The sequence below is a fragment of the Hetaerina americana genome, unplaced genomic scaffold, assembly GCF_022747635.1.
Source record: "Hetaerina americana unplaced genomic scaffold, ioHetAmer1.1.p SCAF_8, whole genome shotgun sequence".
Lineage (NCBI taxonomy): Eukaryota > Metazoa > Arthropoda > Insecta > Odonata > Calopterygidae > Hetaerina > Hetaerina americana.
Genome location: NW_027287427.1, coordinates 57,025,594 through 57,044,929, shown reverse-complemented (window position 1 = coordinate 57,044,929; position 19,336 = coordinate 57,025,594). Strand labels below are relative to the sequence as shown.

Sequence of the window (19,336 nt, the reverse complement as noted above, 5' to 3'; positions counted from 1 at the left end):
AATAACCACATATCGCGAGCAGGTGCTTTGGACAGGGATTGATGCAATGCAGTAAGGAAAGAGCCAGGAAAATTTAACGCTGAGATGGATTTAATCGCATTCATGCAATAAGTGAGGCTTTTTGATTCAAAAATGAAGAGCATATAGGTTAAATATGTGTGATTTGACCTTAAAAAATATTGATTTACTATATCACAAACTTATTTAGGGGCTCTTCTGCATTTCATATTGGAGAGAAGGTTGACTGAGATTTATTCTTTATTTCCTCAAGCAGAGTGATTTTGAACGGCGGTTTGCGTTTTCTCTTTTTAAATTCATTTGGTAGAAAGTATTACAAACGCTGAGTTTATATATTCGTAGGAGAAATAAAGGTTTAGGAAAATTTAATTATATATTTGAGCTAAGTCTTCGACGAAAGTATTTGTGCCAATCATGAATGCAATGCTGTTTCCCGCTGCAATGAATAAAGCACCCGGCATACTGGAATGCGGTTTCAACTTGGGCCGGTCAAAACAGATGGGAGTCAAGGCACTGTTTTTCTGATTTCTCGTCCTTTCATTTATCTTCTACAGGGTGCGTTGCGGTTTCTAAATGAGTGTGATTAGTTTCAATTCTGTTATGATTTTCAGCTTTTTTTATAGAAAAAGGGAATGAAGGTTTGTTATCTACTCACAAAAAAACTCCCCTTGAGGTTTTCAGGAGGGTCTTGAGGCTGCATGTCCAAAAATTTTATCTTAACTTAAAAGCTTTCAGCATTTTAAGCAATATCTCAGTTGAGAAATATGTCTGTGATAATTGTATGATGGAAGATATAATGCCATAAAATAGCTCGAATTTGGAAAAGGAGTATGCCGGAAATTTTCTATGAGTTAGAAAGCACTATATTAACTGTATTTCCTGTATTGGGAATAGTGTATTTTTCGAACCAACTCCTCAACAGTTCCGTGATGCCGAATATTTCCTAAATTATGTTCTCCTTTCTCGGTGAGATGACCTGAAATTACAGCCAAAAAGCCCGTTAACGCGGGAAATAGACGTTTCGAATTGCGTAATCACTGGCCTGCGAGTAGAAAGTGGAGGTTTAACATAGAGTGTGTCTGAGACCGGTGGAACGCCACAAAAGCCACACTCCTCGGAAGCATAATTTCCCTAATTGATTGCAGCCTTGTTCCTTTTGTGACTCAGATCCGCCGCAGGTGAGCCTCAAGTTGGGCAGTTCACTCAACCCCAATGAGATCAAGGAGGGCGACGACGTCTACTTCGAGTGCCAAGTGAAGGCCAACCCTCGGGAGCAGAAGATATTGTGGAAACACGAGGCAAGTACTAAACCTCCTCCCTTTCTCATCCAGCCCCACTTGATCCTATGTCATAACAAAGCCCGCTGACCTCCCAACAGAGTCCCAAGGGGCCGAACCACCACTGATCCCTTCTCAACTACCTAGCAGTAAGGAGTCTCGGCGTTAAGTGAGGCAGTTGCAGCGGATACCAAGGAATGAAAAGGGTGGCATTTCTCTCCACCCCCAGTGGGGAGTGTTTTTGTCTTTTATAATGCTCAAAATGACTATTACTTTAGAAATTAGAAAAAAAAGCGTTACACACGTAGATTTCGACCAATTTTCCTGCGGTACAGCAGGTTTTATATTTGTGACATCTTCATAGACAAATTTTACAGGGTATATATACATAAATACTCTGTAAACATACAGGGTATACCTATATACGAGGTCGGTCTGGTTGTTGAAGATAGAGTTAACCCAGTCCTAAACCAAGACGGCGTGTGAAATTCACACATATATGCAGGGGGGCCGGTTCCTTTCTCTGTGCCAGTTATGGTTTCCCAGGAAGATCTGGTACCCGAAAAATCACGTACGTTTGGTAAAGCTGCAGATTGCCTAGATAGACTTTCCTGGGAATCGATCCCGGGCCCTCGTGTCAGTTGTTCAACGCTCTTCCCCTGGACTACCGCGACCCACACACACACCATATCTATATATATATATATGTGGTATACTTATGGTATCTCTTCATACACAGAAAATATAAAGAGCATATAATTACGCTCGTGTTCTGCAAAAAAAATCATATAAAGATGATAAAAATATCGTTAAGCTAATTGCACCGCAATAAAATGTAGTGAAATCAGTAAAGATTTTTTTGATCTCGCAAGATGCAATTCAACATAAATGAGCCTGGTGCCATTGATTTGAATATGCTGGACGCTACTTTTGAATTCTGCTGCCCTCAAGCATAAATTTATCTACTCTAGAGTGCTTTGCTGTCTCGTAATTAGGGAGATTAATTTCTAAATTATGAAAATATGATATAAATACTTAAGTTCATATTTAAAAACGCTATGCCCTTGGAACTTCTCTTTTTCCGTCGCTGAAGTGGGGACTGCAAAGGAAGGTAGTGGAATACGTGTGTGCGTACGAACTGAAAGGGATTGAGGATGGGACAAGTTATTTAGTGGGAAAATCATCATACCTGGAGTAGTCAGTGGGTCTCAAGGGCTCATCCAGTATGGATGCAGATGATAATCTTTATTATTTTTTCCTACGCGACGCTGGAAGATTCCTTATATCGACAGCTTTATTTTCATTTTAACCGGGGCAATAGACCCCGAACGTCACCGTTTTGAATGAGCGCTTGAATTGTTCGACCAATGCCGTAAAAAATACCAATATTTCGTCGGTTATCGACATGTGTATTTAAAGCCGATCGTTCTCTAAAATTGGCATATCGCGGGATAAAAAATTCCGATATGTGATATATGAGAGGATTCTTGTGCGACCAAATTCACTGCGCGGATTGCTGTAAAATGTATCCCACTGGTGAACAAATGATACATGTTAGTTGCTCCCTCGATTTGTCTTCAATAACTTACAATGACTTGGTGTCAATTCTTTCTGTATACTGTCCTATATTTTACAAATATTTCTCAACATTGGAAATAAATATGACATTTTATTTGCTAATGAGGGAGCCTTGATTTAAACAAAACGAAAATATGGAAAAAATCATTATGGACATTTCCTGAGGGCTAAATATACGAATAATGTTCAATATACCGTAGAAAATACCCATACATAAACACACGAACAAATATATATTTGTGTGTTTGGGATAACCTTGTCTTGTTTTAATATCAGTGCGTTCGCACCAATGCAGAGGTATAAATAAAATAGTATCCGAGGCACTCTATTCAATTATTTCTCGGAAGAAATGTGTACTTTTTATGAATGAAGTCTCCTTTTAATTTCACTCTTCCGTCAAAATTTATCCGGTTGGTATCAATAATAAATAATTATGAACACAAGTACAGAAATTTCAAAAAAATGCCTCTTTAGCAGGCAATATTTAAAATAATATTGTAATTTCACAATACGTGCAAGTGTCATTAATTTGAGGACAGGTGTACGTTTTTTTGCTATACTAAATTAAACTAACGCTTGGCTAAATGATTTTTATTATACTTTAATTAGAGTTGGAATTTTTATCTTCCTTGACGTGGTTTTGAATGTTCCTTTTCGTGCAATGCTGTTGGCTGTAGTAGATTTTCCTCTCAATTATGCTTCCTTATAGATGTTAAAAAAAGCTTCTACATAGCTTTCCTTATCATCGACCAGTATCACAATATCACTGCAATTATTGTTTGATCGCATATTTTCCCGAAATCAGAGACACACCGGACACTCAATTGCATCTGAAAGGGAAGCAACTTCACAGATTTATCATGAAAACATTAGCTATGAAACCACCATGGATATAATCTTTCAATTTTTAATCCATGCTTCAGTGGTGGCACAGAGTTTTGAACTCAATTCAGATTTGCACTGTTGGGAGTTAAAAAATACACCTGATTGTAATATGTCATAAACGCGCGCCCCCTGCACCAACCCGGCTAATTCTTTTGCTAGAACTTTAATCTTGGGACAATGGAATGGAGAGGGGTCTGCATGCAGTTCTCTCCACACAAGTTACCCTGGTAAGTTTGATTGGAAATGGAATACTGCTGCAGTTGTTTCTCTTGGGGTGAGAAGAGTTCAGGTGAGACTTTGTGAGGTCGTCTTGGTGGGTCGTAAAGTTTTAGAACTAATTAGTCAGGCGGAGGGAGCCAGAGTCACCGGACTCAAAAGTTGTCTCCTCGCATCGCGTTCGTAGTCATTCACATTTTTGCGCGATATTTAGGTCATTTGTGGCGTATACAGTTAAGTTGCAGCCGCAGACTAAGACTTTGCGAGGCCAAAAGAATAGAATATTGCACTTGATCTTAAATTAAACAATAAATGTGCATAATTTTGATTGTTAATTGAATCATTTGAGCATTATTTCCTTATAGGTGCCCATTTGACAAAGATGCCAATTCCTACCAGCAATAAATCCTCAATCTAAAACCGAAGAATACGCGCAGGAAGCTGAAAATTAGATTCCCCAAGCAATTTAACCCACTTTTGCAACCTCCATTTCAACAAAATTTTTTCATCACCATACATATCTTGTTAATATTGTATATTATTTTTGAAAATGGAAAATTTCCCTTTGGGTAAAGATTGACATAGTGTGTTTGCTAAAACCGAAAGTTAATTTGAATTTTGGTTAGATGTTTGTTGCTCAAAAGCAACTTCCGGGTTGTTTACCGTGGTGTTTTTGTCAAAATTTGTGCCTAACTATAACGAGTCATAGTTAAAAATAACATATATATATATATATATATATATATATATATAGGCTTAATTGAGTAAGGTAGCTTTGATCTAAGGAATTGATGCAATTTAACATGGACAATTTCTCTGGTAATCTCTCATACTAGCCCTATTTTGGTCTGTATAAACTACGCGGCAAGTAAATATTTCCCCAAAAATTCATTTGGTTTAGGGTGGAATCAGTGGAAAGAGTTAACAAGTGAGTTAATCTACTGAGTTTATTTTTCAGATAAGTTAAGCTTTTCGTGTATGAAATGTCAGTGAAATAATTCTAGGAAGTAGTAAATTTTGGTCTAGTTTGAGCTAAAATTTAAATGAAAATATTCGATTCTGGAAACCACATTAAGAGAAATTTTGCATTAGAACACCAAGATAGTTACAAGGTTAGGTAAATATTCATCAATTAGCGTATAATTAGACTTCTACACATTTTTGGAATGAGGAATGAGTATTTACACTAAATCTGACTATAATTATTATCTGAAAACCAAAGAGCCCTTCAGGTATTTTATATTGGTAGATTTAAAGACCATGCCAAAAACAAACGTAAAAACACATTGTTGTGAAAATATTTTTCTCAAAGCACTCTTTTATTCTGAAGTATTCTTTAAAATTTCCGTGATGCGCCACATTTATTTTATCAATACGAAATACACGAATGCGATGCAGGGTAAAGAGTGATCACCTCCAACCATGGGTAGCTGCAAATCCGAGGACTTCGCTGCAATAATCCACTCCAGGCTTCTATTGGCCATCTCCTTTATTTATTACTTTTATAATAGCATGTCCATCGCCGAATAAAACTCATGGGTACTTGGTGCATATGATGTATTCGTCTCGTGGTATAGGCATTTTTTTGTTGCTTCTGTTGCCCTCGTTGCTTCCTTTGCTTCCGTTGCTTTCTTGCTTTTGTTGCCCCCATTCTTTCGATTAAGTGCATCATTGTTAAATTAAAAAATCTCACATTCGTATAATATAAGGCTCAGCCTAAAATTTGTATTTGACAAAAATTGACATTTTATTTTAAATTATTAAAAAATTTTCAATGAGATCATTGTTGTGCTCTTTTAGGGCGCTCACCCTCATTGAAAACTGGTGTAACGGCATAAGAGTATTGTTGCTCTTATATATCACAGTAATTCTCCGAATATTTCCAATATTTTAAACGAATCCTTCAATTTTTACCTTTGACATGCCATGTCACGAAATAAATTCGGGGTTTTGATGTCAAATTCCGAACTCAGTCTTTTAGCGAATCTCTATAATATAGTCATCAACTACAACATAAAATTAGGAAGGCATTGCTTTAGGAAATCGACTTTTTTGCTGAAAATCAAAACAGCATGACGTAACTCTTGGAATATATGCTTTTTTGCATTATGAGTGGGAACATTTTCGCGGCTAACAGCCATCTGCGACCAATATTTTCTTCGAATTTTCATCCTCGGAATTTCCCGTTCTATTCTCCTGAATTGGAAAAATGTTCAACTCAGATATTTTTCTGTTATTCGAGACCCGATTACTCCTGTCGTAAAGTCACTGAAGTGAATGGTAGCGTCCTTCCTGGAAAATTGATGCTTTTATAGAAGTGGCCATTATCCTCGGGCAGAAGCATCTAATACGGATCAGGTGGCGGTGCACGGTGCCGTCTCTATATCTAGCAAGACTTTCTAAAATATGGTAAAGTCGTGGAAAATTTAGCCCTGTCAGGTAAAACTATTTTACCATTTATATTGTAATGCATTAGATGCCATCTTCACTGAATTAATTCGTTTTCGTGAAGTCCTTAATGAAAAATGAGAATTTCCTTAGGTATAAATTGAAACTTCATATCATATGTTTTTTGAAACAGTAAAAATTCATGTTACTGACTTTATTTGTTGCTCGGATGTTTATTGGGAGAAATATATAATTTAGAATAAAGAGAAATGGATATTTTTAATACGAATTAACTGTATATTGATACAAATAAATTTCTAAATTTCACTTCATGTAATTTATTACTTTGGACACAAGCTGAAATTGATACGTCATTCCCATTCAATATTATCATAAACTGCTCAGCATGAATTTGGCAAACGATCGTGCGGCTTTCAATAGCTCGTCCATTGATAAATTTCCACTTTTCCAAGTACGAAATTTCTGCGTTATCCAACTTGATGGCTAACTAGTTTCCTGTTGACAAACGCTCATTTAGTGATTTTATCACCGTGCAAGTGAAATACGAGTATATTGAAAAGTTCCGGTCTTAAATTCCAAGGATCGGGACACGTATAATGCATGACAATTCCCATCAAAACATGATCTTGTCGGAGTAATTCTTTGTAAAAACAATAAAGCAATTTATAATGTTCTGCATTCATGATTGAGTGACCTTACCCAAGGAGTAGGTGGTAAATTTAATGGCGGTCGAACTCACGCAAACCTCACTGCGTCATGAGACCTCGCACGTTGGCATTTCATTGTGTGGTGTGCCCTTTCCCCACATTGATCAGATGCCGTTACACTACTAAATTCCACTAATTTCTGTTACTCCATCTATTTCACACCTGTTCTCCTTTTTGTTTTTTCTCGCTCCCTCACCTTGCTTAGGGCAGAATTTATTTCCACACCTCTTTTCAGTTTCGGTGGATTCCACTACTATGAATTTTCTCTTCTGAACTAATCTTTTGGTCCAGGTGCGTTGCAATAGAAAATGAAACATTATAAGGAGTTGAGAAAAGAATAACACTTTTTATTAAAATTTTGCTCTTGACTCATAATGTATGAGATATAACAATTCGCACGCCGTATGAAATCCCGACGACTAAATGTTGAGTTTTCAATTGTTCACCATTACTTTTATTTAATTAAGTGTTCAAGTAAAATGCTGTACTAATACTTTCTAGAAGATAAACATTATTTAATGCATATATTTCCATTAGCCATCGTCTTATGAAACCTATTTTACTCATTATGAATCCCCTTCCACTTCACCGAGTGCTGTAATAAAACAAAAAGTCGAAATAGATGATATTGGAGATATTTTGAATATTCCACCACCGATATTTTTAAAAATGCTTTCACTGAAGGGTAATATTTTTTGTGTGCCTCAGTTTAATCTCAGCGCATATTTGAAACTCCATTTCAGCTTGGCAGAAAACTGTAATTTCATAAAAAATGTATGAATAGGTAGTTCCCTCGCAATGGACACATTTTATGATTTTAATTTGTTGGTAATTTTCCTTTCTTTTCAGTTTTTCAAAATTTCTATATCTTACTCTTTGCTCCTGCTTTTCTCTTTTCATCTTCTATAACCTTTCATAACGTGTGTTTTTATTTCAGGCAAAATTACCATATTTAATACATAGTTGTGTGATAAATTTTATCACAAAATTTCAACCATGTATGCTATGTTCTTTGCACCTTTTCCATCCTCTACCCTGGCTTTCCATTCTACTTACTGATGTCGATCAAATATTTCCCTCAACTATTTAACTCACTCAATTTTATTAGAAAAAATCATAAATTTTATAAAAATTACCTGAGGTGTATTTTCTGCAAGATGGATAAAATGGAAAATAACTCTGGTACCTAGATTGCTAATAACATATCAATCATTTATTCTAAAAGTGTAGCTAAAGACGAAAAAATCTAGAAAACTAAGATTTTATTCCAATTCTTAATTAATTAAAATGAACAGAGACTGAGCGAATGGTGCCCTAACATTCCCCACACACCCTTGCGGTGGCTTCCGGGGAATTGTATAGTATTGTTGCTATGGTAGATGTAGAGCAGTGATAATTTCAATACAGTATAAAAATAATAAACTAAGGCATCTGTCGGAAATGTCTATATTGCTGAGTTAGGAAACATGATTCAGAGGCACTAATACAGAACAAGTTATTTTTCATTGGGAACTTGAAGTTTCTTTGTACACGAGCCATCACAAACTCATAAAGTATTATGTATTGCAGTTTGTCAATTGGAAGAATATATACCCAAAACTCTTTTTATATTTTATAATTCATAATTCTAGAACTAAAGCTTAAGTATAATATCAGTAGATCAAACTTGTATAAGTTAAGTCTTTCAAGGGCGGTGTTCTGTATTTTTGCAAATTTTAAACAATCGAAGAGGAAACCCCGAAATGGAATTTATTCTGAAGTTTTGGAATTATGTTTTTTATAGTGTTATATGGCTATTATTTTGGTATTTTCTTAGTGATAGCAATACATTTTTCATGACTATAATCTGCATTTAATCATTTTTTGCAAGTTTATCCTTTTGCAAAGGTAAACTATTGCTTGAATCCTGAACTTTTATGTTGACTTAGTGTTTTTAATGTGATGCTCAACTATCTTATCTCCATATCTTTTGTGTGAGTGATCATATTTTACTTTGAAGGATTTACATTCCAATGATTATAAAACTAAATATTCGCGAATGTGTGGTTGATTCTTTAAAAGCCATGCTGTTTGTGAGCTTAAATATTTAAGAAAAGGTTTTAAAAGTATCATATCTGTAAAAAAAAAGGTTTTTTTAAACCTGGAAAAACAAGAAACTGAAATTTCAATTATTGTTAGAAAATTCTAACGCCCCTTTTAAATGTACTACATATTTAAAAGCTGAGTCATAATTGGAATTTAAATAATTCTGGAAATTCAAATAACCTTTCAATAATAGTTTTTAAATTCCCTCAAATTTAAAATTAAAATCTTGAAACTACCGACTAAATTCACTGACATACCTGTTTGTATAACTTTGAGAAGGTGACCGGATACATTTTCAGAGGACAAATGACATTGATTGTTGCCGTTCTGTAAGATGTTTTTATGCGTTCATGTCGATTCATTCACAAATTTTTTTGAAGAGTCAATTTCTAATGCTTCCTCATTGGCTCCTATCCCAACGAATGTTTTCATTACAACATGATCAAACAGGAATTTCATATTAAAGAAACAATCCCACCTTAAGTTTTTCAATCAAATTTCTTTCCGCAGATGGAAGGAAGTTTTCTTAATGGAAGAAGTTAATGCTCACGAAGGCTAAAGCAAGACACTTTCGCAATAACCTGGATCTGTTTTACTCAACCTCTGATAATCTTTCAGCAAACTAATCAAGCTTCTGGGAATGTAACCTTATTTGAAAGTTGCAAAAAGCCTCGTTAATTACAGAACGTGATTCTGTGTTTCCTTCCTGCATGTAGATGGCATCTTGAACACGCACAAACAGTCGAAGGGGCGTTCCTTGCTTCCAAAATGAACGAATTCCAAGGAGCGGTGAGGAAGCCCTTAATGACCTAATCGTAAATTATGTGAATAATTCTTGAGTACTTCTGCCGGATTTCGATCGGGAAAACTAATGAGAAAATTACGTGAGATTCTCAAGCATCCTGTGTTCTTACCAAAATTACACGATCCTAAGATCTTCAGGAAATGGCTTAAACTGGAGACTCACCCGTGCCGCGAAAAGGTAATTAAGACATGGAAAAATGGCAACCGTTGCCACGGGGGAAATCTCCAAGACAGTGATATTTTTTTCAAATTATTCGGAGGGGGTTAATCATATTTGTGCCTCGTGACAGGAAACGCCGCCAAATGAGAGAACAACAAAACAAGCCAAGGGTACGAAATTGGTGTCTTCCCTGTTGCCATTCATATCAAATAGTTAATCTTTTAAAACGAAAAGTATTCCGTAGCACTAATTTTGATACGTTGGACATCGATTGAGATCTTTCGTCCACTTTTACTTATTCTCGGAAGAGAAATAACATGCGGTCTTTGGATACGATATGCATTTGAAGTAAGGGAAAACATACCTTAAAGACATCATGAAATATTGGTGACGCTTGCCCCATTCATTTCGATCTCCATGTTCAACCATGATAGGACATAAATTGGTAAGACCATTCCTGAAAGATCCTGAGAGAGTGCACAACGCTCTTGGTGTTTTACAGAACTAACAAAACGAGTACAAAGTCCAGGATCCATGGGTAAAACGGTATTGTAAATCTTTTGTTTCGAAGAAAAGGCTAATAAAATTTAGCCCTATAAGGCATCATGCGGTTAGTATGAAAGCCCTTTTATATATAATTACAGAAATAAATAAAAATATCTGCATTTGTGCATATGTGTTTATATAAAGTCAGTCATGGCACAGCCATCATTCATCTAAATAATTTAATTAGTTAAAAAAAACCTAATAAGCTCCAAATCTCAAATGAGGTAATTTGTCTACTAAAAGCAAATATTTTATTTTTCTGTGATCCTTTAATTTTTCATTAGTTTTACTAATTAATAATCTACTCATGAATATTTATTTACCAGGGAAATACTGAAATATTCGCGCATGTAAATTGAATATTTTCCGTTGGACTATATCAGGGAAACAAGGTTTCTTTCAATCAAGGAAACTTTTGCCATAAAATCATGTAAAAACAAATTCATATCCTGTCAAATATGTAAAAAAAATCCTCCGACGGCTGGTCACCCTGTACAAGTTCTAACCTATCGTGAGAGAAATAATTGATTTTATGAGGGACGCATGAGGGAAATGGTTTGAGAAATTTATAGAAAAACTGTTAGACATGGCAAAAAGGTGATTTTTGTTGACATTTTCTAAAAAAACTGATGTGATGGCATTTTACTTTTAATTTTAAGATGATGGGATCCCAGTGATGATGATGGTATATTTTTTCACCGCAGTTTCAATAGGTTATTTCTTTGGATGTTTGAGGAAATTCTTTGCTGAAAATATATCGTAATAAGTTTTGGTGAGGTACAGCACAGATGAGGTCAAAAGTCACCGGGGAGTGTTTGATGTTATAAGATGGGCTAAAGGGGAGGAGGGATAGGTTCTAAAGGAAGACCTAATTGGCAAAGTCGTTTCGGTGATAATAAGACCTTCATCGGTCAAAGGAATGATATCGTTGACAAAAAAGAGCTCGCGAATCTGCCGCTTTGAGGTCTTTGCTAATGTGATCCGTTTCCAAAATGAACTTCAATTACAGAGTAATGTTAGTGTTGGGGAGAGGAAGGGTTGGAAAGTGGGAAAGGGGCGGAAGAGAATGAGGAAAGTTATGGTAGTCATTTAAGAATACGTAGTAGAGGGAGGGATTATGGAATTTATATCTGAATTCAAACTGATTAACGATTTTGGGACCTCGTATATGAGCAGGGTGCAATAAGATGATCGCTGTGGCTTTTTGAACGCCCTATTGGTGAAATATTTAACCACACTTCTTATTTTGAAACCCTATACTTAACGATCGTAATAAAATTAGAATTAGTTTGAATGAAGTTTTTTCATAGTTAAATTTCTACCGTCGAAACACAATATTTAACATATTTTGGTTGGTTGTATCGGGCAAAAAAGAAATGCCTATTTATCGTAATCCCAAAAATGTTGCCTATGGTTACCTTATTATGAGCAATACCTCATGCCTTCCATATAAATTTGATGATGACCAATTATGTGTTATAAGTGAAAGATCAGTATCTTTAAGGGTTTATTCAATATATAAAATTTGGTGTATATTTCAATCCGCGCGCAGTTGACAAATGGCCTGAAGAGAATCATTCACCTTGGAGTTTTTAGCTGATGGTAATGTATTTTTTATTGAATGTTATGAATTTTGAAGCATTTACTTTCCAAAAAAAAACTCTGAGAAAGAGATCAAAAATACATGCACTAAATGTCTGAATAATCCCAGCTTAATCAGAGCATTAAATATGAATATTTTAACCCCGTAGAGACCATAATCCATTAGGGTTGTAGAGGAGTCAATGGATGCGAGCAATCTTTTGGATTAAGGGCAAAAAGTAAACACTATTTTATATTAGTGCACTCTCTGAGCTCCGTTGCTATGCTGGCTGAACAGAGGACATTGAAAGTGGTAATTAAATATACATATAGATATGCATATTAATCTTCCATAAACCATTTGCATATGCCTATCTTACGTCTCCTGCATGTTTCATAATTTTTACTACAAATCTGTGGTTTGCTTTATCGTATAGAAATATTTCTCTTATTATTTTCATGGCAATAATGGTATATTTCACTATCATTCAATAATGTTTACAGACGCCGCCTTCGCATGCAAAGGCTGGTTCTTAAAGCAGAAAAATACGATCTTATGTTTTATATTATCGTATTATATGTCAATATGAATTTGTTACAACTCCTCAACCGTTGAAACATTTGACCTGTGTATCGTATTCGCAATTCATTTGTATAAGGCTCTTGTTATTTTAGGATACCAGGATCTCATATTTTACCTTAACCTTTCACCTCCTTTCTCAACTTCACATCTGTTTACTAATTTTGACTCGTTTTGGTAACCCTTCCGAGGTCGGCATGCATGGCGGATGCCAACTCCGAATCGGCTGCATTGGAAATGCAGTATCTCTAGCATGCATATGCAAATATGGAACGCTGTAATGTATTAAGGGTTGCAACTCTATTTTTTCATTATTTGCACTTAGTGGCGGCATCTGATTCATCTCCTGAGTCCAGATCCTAGTCTTCCTTGTTTCATTCCTCTCCTATGCCTTTCTGTACGATTAGCGTAAGCCACTCATTTTTTATATTTTCTCCATTTTCCTTTGAATTTCTTAATTCACAGTTCTACCTAGACAAGATCTTTTCTCCGTCTTCTCTTCGATATTTCACTAGACAAAGAGGTACACCGCACCATTTGCCTGTAAATAAAATCTCCCTTTCGGATTCCTTTTAGTGGCAAAGCGAGTTCCTAGGTCAAACAGAAGGCTGAAAGTAAATGTTTCAGTGAACCAAAATAGCGGAAATTGTAATTTTTATTTCTTTTATTGATTTTCATCAGTTATAAAACGTGACCACTTTTAGTATTAAATCAGTGCACCCAAGTCATACCTAAGATCGCCGAGTTGGAGGGTGGTATTAAATCTCATTAATCATAAAAAAGAAACGGGATAGGTATTGGCGAAAATAGTTAGAGCTATGCAAGCTACTTTCCCCCATCAATTCACCTAATGGCTAGGGTCCCACCCGCCACGCACCCATTTTTCGGGTGGCGGGTTGTTTTGTAGTTAAAGGCGAAATGTATTTGTGAATTGTCCATCTTAAATGAGTAGAATGCTGCAATGTTATAAGTAATTGAGTTGCATGCAAGCCCATCCTTTTCAATCAGTTTCAATAGCTGTCTTATTTGTGTAGTTATTGAAGTTAATGACCGTAAAATGCCCGTATAGTTTATAACGGTTTTTGCATGAAATATTTCCGGGGCTCCCCTTCCGTGCACCTTTCTAATGGTTTGCGGGGTGCCATGTGTAATGTCGACGTTGTGGAGCAGAGTAAAATGGTTGGTGAGCTAACACTCTATGCCACACATGCTTGCGAAGGCTTACAGAGTAGTGTGTGCAGGCATAATTTATCGTTCGTGTTTTTTTTAATAGAAAGCGATCTCAAATTTAATTTTCTTAAAATTTAATTTTTTACATAATATCTCGAAAACAACTGGCTAGGTTTGCAGTGAAGAATTCTTCACCGGTTTACCGCGCCCCCAGTCTCCCAAAGACTGCCCTAGACGGACATATGGAATTCAAGGAATAACTACAATTGCTCTTCCAAAGTTTGACTTGGATGGAATTTTTCTATGACCCTTGGGCAGACAAACTTCGTAAGAATTATTTGGTTCCCATTAATACATGATTTCAGACGGGAAACAGGTATTTTTGTGAATGTTATATGAAAAATATTTTCATATCATAATTGCAGAATTTGAAAGGAATGATTGTTTACAGCACTGAAAGGGCATGTGCTAAAGATATTGTCAGGAGACTAGAATGAAGTGCTTCGCGAAATAAAGGCATGAGATATTCCCAAAGAGAGAGGCATATAAGAGGATGATTGTAGCCCAAGATGAGAAAGCTCGACAGATACAACGCATGGCAGTCCAAAGGTAGAAGGATCAAATACAAATGTGTTGCAGCAAAAGAAATCAAGGAAAGGATACGGCTAGCAGAAGAAGAAAAAAATGTAAACTTAAGTCTAAAGGAAATAAGAAACACTTTTGGAAATGGGTAGAGGCGGGAAAAGTAAGGAGAGAGCAAAGGAATGAATACAGAAGAGAATAAAAGTAGCGATATTTTTTGGATCAATGTGGTGTTAGATAACTTTCGGGAGAATATTTTGAGGTTTTTTTTATAATAGTGGTGCGGAGTGAACCTCAAACCATTGCTGATCCAGGAGAGAGAAAATGCCAAATGCATAAGAGTTCAAAAATAAATGCAGGAAGGTAGGTATAAAGGAAAATGAAGGTCTAACAGCAGGGAGAATTTTGATCAATGGAAAAGCTCTTGGTGGAGATTTGATGTCAAACAAAATATTTAAGCTTGGGGGGTTAATTCCTCTGGATTCTTTGGTAGCATTTTTAAAAATGTATGGTTGCTAAATTCTGCTGTTCCAAGCTAAATGCAGCATGCAATAATTGTACCTATTCATAGTGGGAACAGGAGTAAGATTGTAATCATTTACTCTTTTGATAACACCGATAAATATTTCGGTGAGGCAAGGATGTGCAAAGGCTTATTTTTTTTAAAGCTTTTATTATCCTTACTTACTACGGAAAGGCATGCGATAGACTAAATTAGAGTAAACCTGTGGGAGTTTTTAAGATAATAGAGAATGAATGAATAGTTACTGAATACTATCAAAGTAATGTATGCAAATAGAATAGGAAATGTAAAAGCGGATATAGTCTTAATTGAATAGTTTCAAATAAGCATAATTCAGGATGAATATGTAAGGGTTGAAAGCATGAAAGTGGAAAGTGTGAGTATTCGTACTAAGGGTGTATCATATGCATATGCTAGTGTTACGCAGTGCAGTATATCATTTATGGTGTATGTATGCCTAGAACATACCGCAGATGAACCTATCAATGGAGAACGCCAGCCGGAGTTTATCCGAAAGTGTCTTGAGACCAACTCTCCGGTGAGTGTTCGAGCGCTTTATTGCCCACTGGGCTATTAGATCCCTCCTCTCTCTCTCTCTCTGATTTTATTTTGGATGTTTATGATGCAATGATATTAGCTGCATATTTTCTGCATAAATTAATATGGATAATCAAACGCAGATCTTTTTAAAATAAAATAATGTTAAAAACCTCTTTTCACTTGATGGAAGAGGAAAAATTATTTCCATTTTTTATTCTGTAAAATCTATGGACTGAGATTATGCTCGTACTATTCGCAGAAATTCTTTGTAAAAACATCGTTCTGAACAATATATTTACTTATTTGATAGGCACTCGTTCCATATCAGATATTTCACCTTAATAATTTTGACCTAGTATAACTTTATCTCATTTCATTATTAAAACATTATTGGAAAGGTTCGGTCCATGCACCATGCGCATATCTGTATTTTTCCTCTCAAAGTTTCTGAATATTTCATAGTCTTTGTATTTTTATTTTTTTAATTCCATTTGCTTATTGATCCTAAAGTTAACGCATATTCATATCATCTGTCCCTCCTCACACAGAAGCCAATTCCACCGGGAATTCCTTTGTTTAATTGTGAAGCTCGATTTTTGCAAAAATAACACCTTTCTATAAGTAAAGGAATGTATTTTTTGTTAATTTCGCCTGGGATATTTTTTGCATTACTAAATCATTCAGTCAATTTGTCTTTATTTAAAGTGTGAAGTAAAATTTTGCTTTAAAGAGTGAAGGGGAAGTCAGTTATGATTCCAGGTATTGTGAATGTAGCCAATTATTTAAAAATAACGAATTTTACTCAAAAAATACGCAAACTTTTGGCATTTATACGTAACAATGCGTATACCTGTATATGCGTAAAAATGGTCATAAGCTCATGCAATGCCAGCCATTACTTTTCTGGGTAGGTGAATAAATAATTATTACTTTAATTTATAGGATCCATTTCACTAATGCCTACCGTAGTGCCTCTTTCGTGAATATTATTCTTGTCTTTCACGAATTCATGCATTGTTTCGCACATGCTGTTCTGACGACATTCATTGAAGATAGTCAAAGTGACTTTCTTGCTTTAACAGTGTCTGTCCAAAACCTATCCTTTTTACGGATATCTGCTTCCTGTTTCGGCCATCATCCATGATTTTACGATGATCAAATCAGTAAGGCACAACTATTTCACACTTGAGCGATACCAGAGCATCCAAACAACATAACTTGATGACCGACTCAATTTTCACCTTACTCTACCTGCTATTTTTACTACAAAAACTGCTGTTACGTTCCCAAATCGCCGCCATCACTCGAAATTAATGCTCACTCAGTTTTTACTACATTTAATAATGTTCGCAGGAGTAGACATTATCTATGCACCAAGATGTTCACTTCCGTCGATAAACACTCAGTTGTATATATTCCACAAACTTTATTGGCTTGCCTTCGGGTGTTCCTGCACCTTTTAATCTCTTCATCTGCGTAATCGTGAGTATTAATAGATAGGCTGCGTGAATATAACAATGTATTTGGAAACAAGTATGTTCACGAATGAATGTTCTAGATGTCTGAAGCCGTTTGAGCCCTTTACATCCAATTTTAGAAGTTTTAAGCATAAATGTAAAGCAGCCACAGGGTAATAAACTTCATTGTAGTTGTTAGAAGATTGTTTGTATGTGATGTGGACGGCATTTTGTATGTGATGAGGAAGTTTGTTTGTATGTGATGTGGAAGTGTCATTTTATGTGAGAATATTTTGCCTCTTGCCTGTTTTTCTAGTGCGTGTATGTGTGTAATTTTCGTTGCAAGAGTTATCTTTGACCAAACTTGACCGTTGCCACCAGGAAAATCGCCTAATTGCAACGTAATTCTAAAATAATAAATCAGTTTTTTTACGCATTAAGGTGTACATCCATCCAAGTAAATAGCAATGTGTGCAACCAGGATTGGCAAGAAGTTATTTCGACTCCCCTGAAAGGAAACTTCTTCACTTTTTCAATAACCACTAAACGTTAACAAATTCCATCAAATGTTTTTTGAGGACCAAATAAAAAACTCATAATTTAATCAATCCACTGAACTGAAACAATTAATTTACTTATACCGCATTAAAATGTCTATAATTCAATAACTAAACTAATAGGAGGAATACTTCTGGAAATGTTTCTCATAAGAAAAAATCAAGAGTATCTTTCGTCATTTCATGAAACTCTCTCATATTAATGGTAATAGTTTTTTGTTCATAGTAAAAGTAATAATAAGTTCATAATAGTTTAACTTATTGTTCGTAATAAAACATATTTTAAAAGCGAAATGGATTCCTTTCCCGGAAGAAATTTTACACTATTTATAGTTTCTGTAGAAATGTCAGTTCCCGCTGCTACACCCTGTTGGAAATAATGAGAAATATTCTGTTCAATGTTTTACATTTTGAAGCTAGAACAGAACCAAAAGGATTGCACGACTCCATCGTTGTTGTGACCCGCAATGTTAGTTACAACAGTTCCATCATTGTCATTCAATGAATCGCGAATACGTATTAGTAAGAACATCCACGAAAGACCTATTTTGGTTGTGGATAAACAATAAGCCGTCCTACGATTTCAATATTCAGAGAAAGATATTCTCTCCGCTCATATCATTTGCGTCTCTTTCCCGAGCTGACTCATTCTTTGACAACCGCATATATCCATTGTACTAGCATCAGCCAAACTCTTTTTGTAAATTTAAAAATATTCACTGCCATGCTCATAATGACATAATATGTTTTAAAATGTTACATGAGGAAAGTACTTCACATTACTAATTGATTAAAATACAAGAGGATATTCAATTCATATTTTATGGAGCTAGATTTTATAAAATTTATCATTTTTTATTTATACACCAAAACCTATGAAGAGCAATTACGAAAAATAAATTGGCTTTGAAATCAAATAATGAGAATTACCTTTAAAATTCAGGATGCGAAATTATACGATGCATAGCTGGGAAAGGTCGTTTATTTTCATGTGTTTGGTTACTACTCACTACACTTTTTAAGGAAATCCATTGTTATCCGAAAGCTTTTCCCATCTTTTGCATATGGGAAAGGAGTAGAAAGGTACAATTAAAGAAATTCGAAGAAGAATTTTTCAGAAATTCCAAAACTTCTTCAGTCGCATTTTTCTCGTCACTCTTCCATTCTCTGATAGATTTGGCTATAATACAGAGTTAGGTGCCACCTTGCCAGTTTTGAAAATTCTTTAGCCTCTTTTCTCGCTCCAGTTCAAATGCATCAAGGTGACAAAAGATATACGCAGTACGAATAGAAAGACTGGAGTCTGAAGAGAAGTAAAAAGTAATCTGCATCCTCATCCCTTCCCCCACCAGCCTTACCCCTAACGACTCACACTCCTCGTCCCAATCTCTCTCTCTCTATCGCTCACAGTCGGGATCGGGGCATTGCAACCCAAAATGCACCCGATTGTACTTCATCATCGACTCATGGAGGCCACAAAACGTCGCCCTTCGACCAATCCCCCCCCCCACAAGACCCTAAACCCCATCCACCATGCCCCCGCCTCGTTCCACCCCTCCAACACACCCCCTGTCCGCCATTCTCCTCTTTTCCTTCCACTTCCATGCCGCGACCACCCCAAACCACCCTCAACTCACCTTCTCCTCCCGCACACCCGCAAC

At 35.8% G+C, this 19,336-nt stretch overlaps 1 protein-coding gene across 1 annotated transcript in view; it reads left to right on the top strand.

Moving 5' to 3' along the window:
- The window catches only part of LOC139698032 (nephrin-like), a 663,871-nt gene that overhangs the window by 585,177 nt on the left and 59,358 nt on the right, over positions 1-19,336 (top strand). Inside the window, 1 exon segment of the mRNA XM_071596891.1 lies at positions 1,186-1,316. Coding sequence (XP_071452992.1) covers positions 1,186-1,316 — 131 coding nt within the window.